The sequence below is a fragment of the Scyliorhinus torazame genome, chromosome 3 (genome assembly GCF_047496885.1).
Source record: "Scyliorhinus torazame isolate Kashiwa2021f chromosome 3, sScyTor2.1, whole genome shotgun sequence".
NCBI lineage: Eukaryota > Metazoa > Chordata > Chondrichthyes > Carcharhiniformes > Scyliorhinidae > Scyliorhinus > Scyliorhinus torazame.
Window position 1 is genome coordinate 307,752,867 of NC_092709.1, and position 15,756 is coordinate 307,768,622.

The following is a 15,756-nucleotide window of genomic DNA, read 5'->3' on the forward strand; positions in this document are numbered from 1 at the left end:
TTGTCCATATGTCTATCCAATGACCATTTGAATGTCCTTCGTGTTGGCGAGTCCACTACTGTTGCAGGCAGGGCATTCCACGCCCTTACTACTCTCTGAGTAAAGAACCTACCTCTGACATCTGTCCTATATCTCTCCTCAATTTAAAGGTATGTCCCCTTGTGCTAGACATCACCATCCGAGAAAAAAGGCTCTCACTGTCCACCCTATCCAATCCTCTGATCATCTTGTATGCCTCAATTAAGTCACCTCTTAACCACCTTCTCTCTAACGAAAACAGCCTCATGTTCCTCAGCCTTTCCTCATAAGATCTTCCCTCCATACCAGGCAACATCCTGGTAAATCTCCTCTGCACCCTTTCCAATGCTTCCACATCCTTCCTATAATGCGGCGACCAGAATTGCACGCAATACTCCAAATGCGGCCGCACCAGAGTGTTGTATAGCTGCAACATGACCTCATGACTCCTAAACTCAATCCCTCTACCAATAAAAGCTAACACACCATACGCCTTCTTAACAACCCTTTCAACCTGGGTGGCAACTTTCAGGGATCTATGTACATGGATACCGAGATCTCGCTGCTCATCCACACTGCCAAGAATCTTACCATTAGCCCAGTACTCTGATTTCCTGTTATTCCTTCCAAAATGAATCGCCTCACTTTTCTGCATTAAACTCCATTTGCCACCTCTCAGCCCAGCGCTGCAGCTTATCTATGTCCCTCTGTAACTTGTAACATCCTTCCGCACTGTCCACAACTCCACCGACTTTAGTGTCATCTGCAAATTTACTCACCCATCCTTCTATGCCCTCCTCCAGGTCATTTATAAAAATGACAAACAGCAGTGGCCCCAAAACAGATCCTTGTGGTACACCACGAGTAACTGGACTCCAGTCTGAACATTTCCCATCAACCACCACCCTTTGTTTTCTTCCAGCTAGCCAATTTCTGATCCAAACTGCTAAATCACCCTGAATCCCATGTACTGTATTTTCTGCAGTAGCCTACCATACCATGGGGAACCTTATCAAACGCTTTACTGAAATCCATATACACCACATCAACTGCTTTACCCTCATCCACCTGTTTGGTCACCTTCTCAAAGAACTCAATAAGGTTTGTGAGGCACGACCGACCCTTCACAAAACCATGTTGACTATCTCTAATCAAATTATTCCTTTCCAGAGGATTATACATCCTATCTCTTATAAACCTTTCCAAGATTTTTCCCACAACAGAAGTAAGGCTCACTGGTCTATAGTTACCGGGGTTATCTCTACTCTCCATCTTGAACAAGGGGACAACATTTGCTATCCTACAGTCTTCTGGCACTATTCCTGTAGACAAAGATGACTTAAAGATCAAGGCCAAAGGCTCAGCAATCTCCTCCCTAGCTTCCCAGAGAATCCTAGGATAAATCCCATCCGGCCCAGGTGACTTATCTATTTTCACACTTTCCAGAATTGCTAACACCTCCTCCTTATGAACCTCAAGCCCTTCTAGTCTAGTAGCCTGAATCTCGGTATTCTCCTCGACAGCATTGTCTTTTTCCTGTGTGAATACTGACGAAAAATATTCATTTAGCACCTCTCCTATCTCCTCAGACTCCAAGCACAACGTCCCACTACTGTCCTTAACTGGCCCTACTCTTACCCTAGTCATTCTTTTATTCCTGACATATCTATAGAAAGCTTTAGGGTTATCCTTGAACCTACCTGCCAAAGACATCTCATGTCCCCTCCTGGCTCTTCTGAGCTCTCTCTTTACGTCCTTCCTAGCTAACTTGTAGCTCTCGAGCACCCTAACTGAACCTTCATGTCTCATCTTTACATAAGTCTCCTTCCTCTTGACAAGTGTTTCGACTGCTTTAGTAAACCACGGTTCCCTCACTCGACCACTTCTTCCCTGCCTGACAGGTACATACTTATCAAGGACAGTAGCTGTTCCTTGAACAAGCTCCATATTTCCATTGTATCCATCCTCTGCAGTTTTCCCCTCCATCCGATGCATCCTAAGTCTTGCCTCATCGCATCATAATTGCCTTTCCCCCAGATATAACTCTTGCCCTGCGGTATATACCTATCCCTTTCCATCACTAAAGTAAACTTAATCGAATTGTGGTCACTATCACCAAAGTGCTCACCTACCTCCAAATCTAACACCTGTCCTGGTTCATTACCCAGTACCAAATCCAATATGGCCTTGCCTCTCGTTGGCCTATCTACATACTGTGTCAGGAAACCCTCCTGCACACATTGGACAAAAACGGACCCATCTAATGTACTCTAACTATAGCGTTTCCAGTCAATATTTGGAAAGTTGAAGTCCCCCAGAACACCTACCCTGTTGCTTTCGCTCCTATCCAGAATCATCTTTGCAATCCTCTCCACTACATCTCTGGAACTTTTCGGAGGCCTATAGAAAACCCCTAACAGGGTGACCTCTCCTTTCCTTTTTCTAACCTCAGCCCATACTACCTCAGTAGACGAGTCCTCATCAAACGTCCTTTCTGCCACCGTAATACTGTCCTTGATTAACAATGCCACCCCTCCCCCTCTTTTACCACCTTCCCTGAGCTTACTGAAATATCTAAATCCCGGCACCTGCAACAACCATTCCTGTCCCTGCTCTATCCATGTCTCCGAAATGGGCACAACATCGAAGTCCCAGGTACCAACCCATGCCGCAAGTTCACCCACCTTATTCCTGATGCTCCTAGCATTGAAGAAGACACACTTTAAACCACCTTCCTGCCTGCCGGTACACTCCTGCAACTTTGAAACCCGACTCATGACCTCACTACTCTCAACCTCCTGTATACTGGAGCTACCATTCAGGTTCCCAAGCCCCTGCTGAACTAGTTTAAACCCTCCCGAAGAGCATTAGCAAATCCACCCCCCCCCCGCCCAGAATATTGGTACCCCTCTGGTCCAGGTGCAGACCATCCCGTTTGTAGAGGTCCCACCGACCCCAGAATGAGCCCCAATTATCCAGAAATTTGAAACCCTCCCTCCTGCACCATCCCTGTAGCCACGTGTTCAACTGCTCTCTCTCCCTATTCCTCGTCTTGCTATCACGTGGCCCGGGTAACAACCCAGAGATAATAACTGTTTGTCCTTGATCCAAGTTTCCACCCTAGCTCCCTGAATTCCTGCCTTACATCCCCATCCCTTTTCCTACCTATGTCGTTGGAACCTATGTGGACCACGACTTGGGGCTGGTCCCCCTCCCCCTTAAGGATCCTGAAAACACGATCCGAGACATCACGCACAGTGGCACCTGGGAGGCAACACACCAACTGTGAGTCTCTCTCGTTCCCACAGAATCTCCTATCTATCCCCCTAACTATGGAGTCTCCAATGACTAATGCTCTACTCCTCTCCCCTTCCCTTCTGAGCAACAGGGACAGACTCTGTGCCAGAGACCTGTACCCCATGGCTTAACCCTGGTGAGTCAGTGTCTCCCCCCCCCCCCCCCCCCCCCCCCCCAAACAGTATCCAAAGCGGTATACTTGTTACTAAGGGGAACGACCACAGGGGATCCCCGTACTGACTGCTTCCTCCCAGCCCCTCTCATCGTCACCCATCTATCTTTATTCTTCGGAGTAACTACATCCCTGAAGCTTCTATCTATGACCACCTCTGCCTCCCGAATGATCCGAAGTTCATCCAACTCCAGCTCCAGATCCCTAACGCGGTTTCTGAGGAGCTGGAGATGGGTGCACTTCCCACAGATGAAATCAGCAGGGACACTGACGGTGTCCCTCACCTCAAACATTCTGCAGGAGGAACATTGCACTACCTTCCCTGTCATCCCTTCTAGATTTAAAAAAAAAAGAAAAAAAAGAGCTTACCTGTTATTCACTCCCCTTCTCAGCAAGCACTCACTCAGCAACCTCTGCGCCCCGCACGATAACACCTGAGGGAAAATAAATAAAAACTACTTAACAGTCACCAGCCAATCCCTTACCTGCAGGCTGTGACGTCACGGTTCAACTTTCCACTTCTACCTGCCCTCTAGCCTTACTCTTGATCCTTACAGCGGTTTGTTTTTTTTTGGTTAGAGGAGGGGGTAGGGAGGGAAACACTGAAGAAGTGTTTCGGGTTTAAGTGTCACTTGACAAGAGCTCCTCCACAAACCACCTCCAAAGTTAGGGTGAGCACATGGACATATGCAAATTTCCCCTGCAACGGCCAATCAGCAGCTCTGCTCTACTGCCCTCTGCTGGATGCTTGTCTAGGAATAGATTTCTGACCTTTCTACAACTGGTGAGCTGCAGGCCCAAACAACCATTTTGGCTTGGGTGTCGTTGTAGTGAAAACTGACAGGAAGCAGTTATTGACTTGCATCCGTTTTGAGGAAGTCTAGATTTTTGGTCATGATCTCCGGTATGGTGATGTGTTTACTAATCTGACATTAAGTATGATAGAGTGGACAACGTTACCTTAATTTTGGTTCTTTGTGATAATACTGAGAAATGTTGTTTTGTCCTATGAAGTTACTGTAACAGAATTTACAATGACATCTAATGTCTTACTATTTCAATTTTCTTTAGATATCTTCCTCTACTCCAGCCAGAGAGTTTGTCTATCCTCATGTGGGCAAAGAGTTTGATTTGCAAGCTTGTTTGGCTGAAACCAATGAAGTTAGTTCTTGGTTAAACTAAAGGTGGCTGTTTGCTGTTGAGAACCTTGCCTTGATGGAACAGGTCTACAGTTGTTGTGGTGATCTCATGAACTTAAAGGGGCTTAGTGTTTTGTTTTTCTTCTACATTGAATGCCACATTGTAGAATTGTCTGTATGTGCAGTCCAGCAAATCCATCAATGTAATTGCTTTTTGGCTATCTCCAAAATATGCTTTTTCAACTCCCATGTAATGGACGAGACAAGACAATGTTCAAACTTTGTCCTTAAATTGGATTACTTGTGTTGACTTCCACCACCAATATACACTTTAACAGGATAAGGATAGCACCCTACTTTGAGAAACTATGGCACCAGATTGGCATGAGTCCCTCTTTTAAATTTTGACGTTTCTTTGGCTTTAACAAGCTTTGAAACAAAACTTGGTTTCTTTCTGAACATCTCTGGGGACTGGGGGTGAAGTTGGGGGAATTTGAGCCTTTTCTCCATTTCTATATGGGTTGATATGCAGGTGGGAATGGCAGAACTAGAACTTTCTCAGTCCTGTAGTTGCTCGATTACTAGTTATGTTTTCAGTGTTTTATTCCTGGAGCAGTGTCAATTATCCTCCTCAAAATCAGATGCTATATCTGATGCTAATGCTAATTGCTACTGTCTCCCATTTTGAGATTGAATAAAGTTAATACTTTTTGTATCTTGGTAACGTTTCACCTGTGAATTTTAGAAATACTGTTGTGTGTTTTTGATTTAGCATCTCTGCATAAATGTAATCCATTGGTATAAAATCTAATTACCTAATGGAAAACTGTAATAAACACAATTTTGTAATGTTTTTACTTTGTATTTAAAGCAACTTGTCTTGCATGTGGCCAGACTCCAGTTGATATTATAGACATCTGAAATTATTTGCTATTGAAATATAAATTGTTGAACGCAACATTTTTAATATTTCTAGGTTTTTTTTGTAAATCTGCAGCTGTACAATAAAATTTGGATTGCCTATTTATTGGCCTGTGACTGTTTTAATTACACTTACAAATACCGACTCATTGCTTCAAATTGCATACATATGACATCACCGGCATTCATACTATATATATATATATATATATATATATATATATATATATATTCACTCCATGACTCCTTTTTCTAGCTGAGTAGGAGACGTTGTTAGTTGTAAATTACATTAATCTCTTAATTGGATAACTTAATTGGATAACTGCAGATTACTGTGTCCGTCAACATTAGCACACAAATACACCAAGGTGAAATATACATAAGGTATTAAATCATTCTAGAAATTTTGCAGAGTGGTGGGCAACCTTGTGCCCTGGACACATTTGTTGCCCGTGAGTGGGGTTGCCATATTCCGCTTATTTCTGTCCGCTGTTTTTTTCCCCTATTGGTATGACTGAGGTGATATGCATATAAAGAAGGGCAAGGTATATGCTGATTGCAAACAACATTGGACATAGAGGGATCAATGGCTCTCAGTCAGTGTAAATGTTTCTTTTGTTTTTACCATTTAAAGTTGATGCGAGTTCTGGAAGTGTTTGAGTTATTAAATATTTGGTGTATATTACATGTATTTAATCTTATTCATGAGGTCCAAGGTAGTGAACAAGCCCAATTTCAATCTTGAGGGCCACTCACTAGACTAGGTTGCCCATCACTGATATAGGTGGCTACTTATAGAGTCCATTGTTTCTCGGTGCTTCATGTTCTAAATCAGGTATACAGAAAAATCCCAGAGTCGGCAAGATGCATAATGAGCAAAAGGGTAATTGGCATAACTTCCATTATGGATGGTGCTGTGTCTTATCTTTAATGCCCCCGTGAACAACTGCAAAATTTTAATTCTTAACTCGTGAACAACAACTTCAATAATGCAGAACTTCCTTTAAAACCGCATTTTGGGGGGGGTGGGGGGGGGGGGAGAAACCTGGCTACATGCTCCAGTCCTGAAGTTTTTATCCCCAACTTATGAAAAGCTATTCAGCCCAGGTAAGCAAGTGCTTTTGCTCGCAAAATCCTAGTTCTTTTGAATGCATTTAACTTTAATTTTTTATTTTTAAATTTAGAGTACCCAATTATTTTTCTTTCACATTAAGAGGCAATTTAGTATGGCCAATCCACCTAACCTGCACATCTTTGGGTTGTGGGGGAGAAACCCATGCAGACATGGGGAGAATGTGCAAACTCCACATGGACAGTGACCCAGGGCCGGAATTCGGACCCGGGTCCTCAGCGCCGCAGTCCCAGTGCTATCCACTGCGCCACATGCCGTCCTGCATTTAACTTTTATTTCAGTGACCTTGATCGTTCACTTTTTTAAGCTTGCCCTCTTCTACTTCGTGATGTCTATTGTGGCAAACTGACGCTCAGAAGCATGGAGGGTGAAAAATTAACAACTTTTATTTACAAGGTGTGTTCACTGCAGGCTGCTTCTTTGGCAGTTTCTCGTGCGAATGACCTGTGATGTCACTTCAGGTGATGACATGCATATATTAACATAGTGCTTCCTGCAGCTATTACGGTTCAATTTAATACATAACACTTCCATCCCCCTTTAAATTAAACATCCCCGACAATTTCAAACAAGTTGGAGGTGGTCACTCGGAACGGTTGACAGAGAACCTCTGGCGTTGCTTCTTTGTACTAGTTGTAACCTCTGACATTTTTGTGTTTGTACAAACGTCATTAGTGTTTTTTTCAACTAGCGTCGCCATTGTAACTAGAGGTTGACTCTGACTGGTCTGAAGGTGAGGTGTCTTCCTCAACAGTATCTGTCCAGGGTTGTAGGAAGGTTCAGGTGAGGACATCGTACAGTTGAATCCGAATATTAAGCAGGTTCCATTTTTGGTGGCTCGGTTCTCCCCGCCAATAGCTATTTCACATGCTTTCTTCAGATTACGTCCTCTCTAGCTTGTATATGAGACAGATCCAGTCTGTGCAAGGATTGTGGCAGGAACGTGTGGAGTAATTCCTGGCCACAACTCCTTGTCCTTGGTGGAAGCTGCTTTGTTTTGCTTTACTTTCCTGTCGTTCTATACTTGTCTGTTTTATTTTATCTTCTGAGGTTTCAACAAATCGAATGTTAAACGTAGTTGTCGCTTCATTAATAATGCAGGAGAGATTTTAGTCATTGAGCAGTATTCCTATACATCAGGAATCAATTAAGCATTTGATCAGCAAACCATGTTGCTCTGTTTCCTGGTTTGAATGAAACTATTTTGCTAGTCCAGTTCATAGGATGGTACGGTGCTGACCTAATATGTTGAGTACCATTCTCTTTCAAGAAACTGTCAAATTCTTGGGAGACAAATTGAGGTCCATTATCGCTTGCCAATTATTGCTCAGGGAAGCCAAAACTAGTAAAGACATCTCTTAGTCTAGGTCGTCTTTTCTGACTTCATTATGGTGATTTCTGGCCACTTTGACTGTTGCTAAGAACATATGTCCTTCAAAAGATCCTGCGAAGTCGAGGCGCGCCCATTTCCAAGTCTTTTCCAGCCATTCCCAAGGATGAAGCAGGGTGGAAGGTTTTGTAGCTTCACACATGAAAAACACATTCCACCTTTCTCTTCAATCACCTCATGTAATCATGGCCATCAGTAATAACTCCTCACTATTTATTTCATGCACACAGTTCAGCAATGGTCCTCAAGCAATTTGTTTAACACTTGTCGCCTCAATAGGGGCTGAATAATTCTGCCACCAAAGAAAACACTGCGATAGCTCCAGTCTTTTCGTGGAGTTCAGTTCTGAGGTCTTGCCTCATACGCTCCTGACATAATGGATATGGTACTATTTAAAAAAAAATATATATAATAAATTTAGAGTACCCAATTCATTTTTTCAATTAAGGGGCAATTTAGCATGGCCAATTCACCTACCCTGCACATCTTTTGGGTTGTGGGGGCGAAACCCATGCAAACACTGGGAGAATGTGCAAACTCCACACGAACAGTGACCCAGAGCTGGGATCGAACCGGAGACCTCGGTGCCGTGAGGCAACAGGGCTAATCCACTATGCCACCGTGCTGCCCATGGATATGGTACTATTAAATTGCTCCGAGTGGACTACTTCACTGAAGTGACAGGTGTACTGTCTACCTGTTCAAAGTACAAGATACTTCTGCTCGAGTAGTTTGACGATCTACTTGGTAGTGGAAATTGTGAAAGTCCATCTACATTACAATGGAGACTTAATTGTTGATACTTGATGGTATAAGGCCCATCTCTGCATTCTACTTGCTGCAACAAATGGGATTCTGGTGTGTCGACCAAAAATTGTTGTTAATGGATGCTGGTCCGTCAATAGTGTGAACTTTCTACCATACAGGAATTGGTGGACTCTCTTGACTCCAAAGATAATCCAGAAGGCTTCCCTTTCGATTTGTGCGTTGTTACTTTAAGCTTTGCTCAATGTTTGAGACACAAAAACAATAGGTCTTCACTCGATGGTATGATTTGGATTCCACTGCTCCAATACCATTAGATGCGTCACGTCACCTGTAGGGGTAGGGTAGGCGATAGAGTAGTGATTCATTCATATAGGTGTTCGTTGAATGCATATAGCTGAGGTAAAATGTTTTGACTCTGGGAATCCAGTCATTGTTTCACATAATGCAGAATACAATGGTTAATTAATTAAGAATGTATTGTTCTCAGCCTAATCAACTAATCAGTTACGGCAAGGTCTCTGCCGAGCTGTGTAACATGGCAAGCGTGATAAACCTAGCCAGTAATTTTCCTAAGACTGCATGCAGACACTGAGCTAGTTTTGATAGGCACCAGTCAATCTTTAAAATGAATTTAGAGTATCCAATTAAGGGGCAATTTAGCATAGCCAATCCACCTACCCTGCATATCTTTCTTTGGGTTGTGGGGGCGAAACCCAAGCAAACACTGGGAGAATGTGTAAACTTCACACTGACAGCGACCCAGATCCGGGATCGAAACTGGGACCTCAGTGCCGTGAGGCAGCAATGCTAACCACTGCGCCATCATGCTGCCCACCAGTTAATCTTAAGTAAAAGTAATGTGCAATGTTTGATTAACAAATCATCCTCGAAGTAACAAAGTTGAACAAACCAGGATGTCTCAGCTGAGAATTAGAAGCCAATGAAAGTAATGAGGGGTTAAATCGGAGATAAGTATTCCTTTAAAGGTAGGACTTTGTCGTCAAGGTCTTTGTTCCTGAATTCTTGAATCATCTATCTTTTTTTTTGTGTTTTAACCTGATTTCTTTAGATTTAATGCTTTTTGCCATGTGCTTGACTTTTTTATGTTTTGTTTGATATTTAGTTTCTAAGTTTGTGAAGTTCTTATTCAAGTGAGTAATTAGCAATAAAGTCTTATTTTTGACACCTCCCACCAACCGGACTATTAGGATCGAAATGTGTAAGGACTTCAGATTTGAGCAACGCTTTGCCTTGCATATTGAATTGACCACTTTCACTTCTTGTTTTGGCACACCAGGTTCACTTCTTGTTTTGGCACACCAGGTTATGTAAGATTTTAGTACAGTTGCTTCACAGCTCCAGGGTCCCAGGTTCGATTCCCAGCTTGTCTGTTTGGAGTCTGCGTGTTCTCCCCGTGTCTGCGTAGGTTTCCTCCTAGCGCTCCGGTTTCCTCCCACAAGACCCGAAAGACGTGCTGTTAGGTAATTTGGACATTCTGAATTCTCTTTCTGTGTACCCGAACAGGTGCTGGAGTGTGGCGACTAGGGGATTTTCACAGTGACTTCACTGCAGTGTTAATGTAAGCCTACTCGTGACAATAATAAAGATTATTATCATTTCCATTTTTTCTTTCCTCATCTTGGGGGTGCCTCCTTCGAGGCTTTTCTAGAAGCCTGTTGCCTGATTAGAGGCTAGTGTCAATGCCTGCACACGCTGTATTCTCGACTAGAAGAGCTGAAGCTGGAACTTCATCTTCCTCGCCCGCATCCAGCAACATATGGTGCTGGTGATTCCCCTGAGGGTTGAATAGCTTTAACTGGTTTACATGGTACTACCCGGTGTAGAATGTGGTCCACGGGAAAAATCTTTCCAGGTTGGTGAATTTGGAGCATGATTTTATTCCCAATCTCATACTCCACAGGCTCGACCTTATCAAAATATGCTTTGCTGCCCTTTTTCTGTCCCACTTAAACTGCATTGGCCATGAGGGTGGCTGGGATATTATCCCTCAATTGTTATACAGCCTTTTCATAACTGACACCTGTCAATTCTGGCTCTGACATATCCGATCCAAATAAGGGTTCCAGTCCTCATGCGGTGTCCTGTCATCAGGACTTGGGGAGTGAAGCCTGTTGAGCTGGATGCGGTATATCTTTAGGACAAAGGGCAGAACTGCGTTCCAAATTGTTATTTTGTTGGACAGTTTTTCAAATCAGTCTTTCCATTATACCACTAGACTGTGGAGGTTAGGTTATGTGGAATTTCTGTTTTATTCCTAAAAGGGTCATTCCATTCTGCATCACCTGAGTGGTGAAACAAGTTCCTTGGTTTGAATCAATATTACAGTGCCCGGCACTGGAAGGGAGTGACTGGAGTGATTTCGCAGGTGGTGAAGGCCCGGGTCAAACCAGGCTGGGGGTTAGCTCTATTTGGAGTTGCGGAAGAGCCGGGAGTGCAGGAGGCGAAAGAGGCCAACGTCGTGGCCTTTGCGTCCCTCGTAGCCCGGCGCAGGATCCTACTCATGTGGAAGGAGGCGATACCCCCCGCACTGGAGGCCTGGGTAAACGATATGGCGGGGTTTATTAAACTGGAGCAGATAAAGTTTGCCCTGAGAGGATCGGCTCAAGGGTTCACCAGGCGGTGGCAGCCATTTCTCGACTACCTAGGGGAACGTTAGAGGGAAGACGGATGACCAGCAGCAGCAACCCAGGGGGGAGGAGGGGGGAGGCAGTTGAGTATAGGTCAATAGAGTACGGGGTTTTGTTACTTGTATATTATTACTACTATTATTATTATTGTTAAAAAGTTTTAAAATGTCTCTTGTTACTGTTATCGTTTCGCTTGTTTTGTAAGTGGGAAAAATGTTGCTCAGGGAAAAAAAATTCAATAAAATATATATTTTTAAAAAAGTCTCCATCTACTTTGGGCCACCGACATAAACTTTTAATTCTTTCCATAGTTGTATTCACACCCTGGTGTCCCTGGACATCATGATATTGATAGATTATCTGGTTCCGATCCTGGAATAGCATCATATATCTTCCGTTCTTAAGGACAAGACCTATGTTAGCTTTCCATTTGTTATAAGGTGCCAGAAATGCTCCATCCCTTATTTGCCTCAAAGCCCCATCATTCTTCTGTGCCTCGACAAAAACGTTAAGGGTGGGGGTGGCAGCCCCAGCCCAGGCCTTGTTGCCCTGGACTTCTCCCCCTTTTTTGATTTGGCAAGAACGGTCCCTTGGGGTGGTTAGCTATCAAGACCTGACATTCATGCCGTTCCTCTTTGTTACTGAGATTGTCTGTGAGAAGGGTGGCTGTTTTGATTCTCTTAACTGTAGTGTCACAACCTTGGAGCATTAATGTCCACAGGCATTTAGCAAAAAACTTGTGATGTTCCCCTTTCCTTTGCCTGCATTGATTCAGACCTTCCACTGGGTCCTCTCTACTGTATCCCACAGGTTAATTGGACCGTTTTCATTTCCTCGAGTGTTCCCCTGTGTCTGATAAGGTTGAGCGAACAGTCAACCCTAAACACATCAACAAGAGTTTCCTCCTTCTCCGCACCTAAACTGTGAAGAATCCCCCATTGATGGATGTAATTAAAGAACTTGTGAGGATCTGCAGATGGTTCATATAATGGGATCATTTTTGCTATTTCTGCCAAATGGGCCATTCTATGTGGCATGTCATACTCCATGCTGTTGTGATGGGGTTCATGGGAATTGGTTCTCCCTGCGGAGCGGAGGAACTGGGGCTAGGATGTTCAGACTAAGGAGGTGGAGGGTCAAATCTCTTGCCTTTCTTCCGATTGCCGTATTCTTGCGTGGCTTCGTCCAGTATATTCTAATCTATCTCACCTTCCTCCATATTCTTTGATTCTACAGCTCCAAAGGTGCACACCAGATCCCTCCGGATCTGGATTTGCGACTTCAACTTCTCTATCTCATGCTGAAATCTCGAACGTGGTTCTATATCGAAAAGCTTTACTTGTTGATGCAACGCTTTTACAGTTGCTTGTAAATTAGCACATCTCTTCAACTTTTTAATTTCATGAGTTTCGTTCACTAACAGCTCATTCATTTTCTCATTTAAAAATGGAAATGAAATGAAATGAAAATCGCTTATTGTCATAAGTAGGCTTCAAATGAAGTTACTGTCGCCACATTCCAGCGCCTGTTCGGGAGGCTGGTACGGGAATTGAACCGTGCTGCTGGCCTGCCTTGGTCTGTTTTCAAAGCTAGCGATTTAGCCCTGTGCTAAACCAGCCCCTAAAAAGATAACTTTTTTCAGTTTTCATTTGGAATTTTCTCATGTACCAAATTAATTTGATTCTTTTGCACCTCTTGTCAGTAAATCTGATTTTGCAGCTTTCAACTCTTGTTTTAAATTTTCAGCTCCATGTCTTTAACATGTCTTAAATTTCCCATTTCTATTTCTTTTTACTTTCGCATGCAGCAAAGTATTGCTGTGGCTATCTCATATTTAGACACACACTTCCTCATTCTGAGTGGGCTTTTTCCCACAGTCTCTGTCCAGAGTTCCAGACCCTTTAATTTGTTCCCAAAGCTATCTATCTACTTGGGCCATTAACGGTTTAGGTACTTCCTGAGTGCCGTTTCCCATTCTGGCCGAGACTCAGCCATTTCTCAGAACTCAGTTAATCAACACAATAATGGATCATTTTGGGGGTCTGGCACCGATCTGGCGGAGAGGAAAAGAGAGTGTCTCTCCTTAATCCTTTTAAATTCCTTCTTGGATACCTTTGTCGCTAACTTTCCGTCTGGTCTCGCCTCTCACCTTGCCTACGTACTTGAGGTTTGCTGAACATCCCTCAAGGGTGATTGTTGTGCTTATTAACTGCTAGTAACTCTAATCCTTTGCTCGAACAATTTGTCTGCAACGTCAGTAGTTCAAACACTACCCCAGAACTAATCGGATACCCAGTCCTTTGTTTTATGCTCCCTGTACCCATATAATCCTCGCCATCATGTGGGGCTATTGCCCTCTTAATTCAGGCTCAGACTGGGTAATTGGGATGTTTAACTCCAGACCGGTCTGACTGCTCTAAAGTTACACGTGTCCTATCTGAGGTGCAAAGATGTTCTGCCCTTTGCTGGTGTCAACTGACAAAACAGACAAATCGATGTTTACAAGCAGCTTGATTTTAATAAAGCTTTATTTAAGCACATATCTAAAGTCTTAAGTGAATTAAGTTTCAAGACTCACAACTTGAACTAGAGTACTACCCAACAGAGAGAACTTGGCCTGGAGGGTGTGCGTTGTGAGTTTCCAAACTCGGGGCCTTGTCTTGCGAATGTTGATCCTAAGGTGTCACTGCTGCTATCTCGGAAGCTTATAAGGTTTAAGTCAAACAATGCAGTAATAATAATAATCTTTATTATTGTCACAAGTAGGCTTACATTAACACTGCAATGAAGTCACTGTGAAAATCCCCTAGTCGCCACATTCCAGTGCCTATTCAGGTACACAGAAAGAGAATTCAGAATGTCCAATCCACCTAACCTGCACATCTTTGGACTGGTAGAAAACCAGAGCACCCGGAGGAAACCCACGCAGACACGGGGAGAACATGCAGACTGCACAGACAGTGACCCAAGTGGGAATTGAACCTGGGACATTGGCGCTGTGAAGCAACAGTGCTAACCACTGTGCAACCGTGCGGCCCCGGGCATCATTCATCCTTGAGAGAGCCTTGTTTTCGCTGTTCAATATTATCAGTGAAATGTCCAGTTGCAAGACTTATGGACTGATCTGATCTCTTCACACATCTTCTCCACTGAGTTGTACTGCACTCCCTGTATGCTTCACTCGATGCCTGTGTCTATGTATTTACATTGTGTATTTATGTATGCCCCATGTTTTTTTTTTCATGTATGAAATGATCTGTCTGGACTTTTCGCAGAACAACACTTTTCACTGTACCTTGGTGCATGTGACAATAAACAAATCTAATCCAATCCAATATGTTGGTTCTCCGGTTCCCACAAAAGTAATTCTGCTTGAGCTACAGTTTCAACACACTCATGTCTGTTAGCCTCTTTTACCATCATCCCACACTGTTAGCATATTTTACCAATATGCCTTATGACACAATGTTAGTCATTTTCCCATCAAATCTATGGACCAAGTGCTGGAAAATGGGATTAGAATAGTTAGGTGGTTGTTTTGGTCTGGCACAGATGCAATGGGCCGAAGGGCTTTTTCTGGGTTGTAGACCTCTATGAATCCCTGGTGCTGTGAGGCAACAGTGCTAAGGGTTTTTCACGATAACTTCATTGCAGTGTTATTGTAAGCCTACTTGTGATAATAAAGATTATTATAGCCACTGTGTTTTACCTGGAACTTTAACAAGCTGAGGCCTAACCACTGTTTTATAAAGTTTTAGCACATATTTTAGGTTTTTGGATTTTGTGCCTCCCCTATTTATAAATGATGTGGAGTCAAGGATCCCACTTTCTAAAAATGGTATTCTCAAATTGTCCTGTTTACGGGTCTCTGTTCCTGCACTCTTTAAAATTGCATCATTTAGTTTACATTGTCTCTCCTTCCCTCCAAACTGTATCACTTCATACCTTTCTGCTTTAAATTTCATCATCTGTCTCTTCATTTCACCAATCTGCCTGCATCCTTCTGAATTCTGTTACTGTCTTCATATTTACTACACTGTGCGCTGTACATCCAACTGTGCCGTACATGCTAACCTAAATAGCAAAAACAGTAGCAGATCCTCATTCTGATTTGATTTATTGTCACATGTATAAAAGTGTTGTTTCTTGCATGCTGTACAGACAACGCATACCGTACATAGGGAAGGAAGGAGAGACTACAGAATGTAATGTTACAGTCATAACTGGGATGTAGAGATAAGATCAACTTAATACGAGGTAGATCCATTCAA

At 43.2% G+C, this 15,756-nt stretch overlaps 1 protein-coding gene across 2 annotated transcripts in view; it reads left to right on the forward strand.

Annotated features, from left to right (window-relative positions):
* The window catches only part of slbp (stem-loop histone mRNA binding protein), a 56,302-nt gene extending 51,478 nt beyond the window's left edge, over positions 1–4,824 (forward strand). For both annotated transcript variants that reach the window (XM_072497530.1, XM_072497529.1), the window contains one exon: positions 4,559–4,824. In XM_072497530.1, the coding sequence (XP_072353631.1) occupies positions 4,559–4,669 (111 nt within the window). In that variant the 3' untranslated portion in view covers positions 4,670–4,824. The remainder of the gene's footprint in view (positions 1–4,558) is intronic.
* The last annotated feature ends 10,932 nt before the right edge of the window (positions 4,825–15,756 follow it).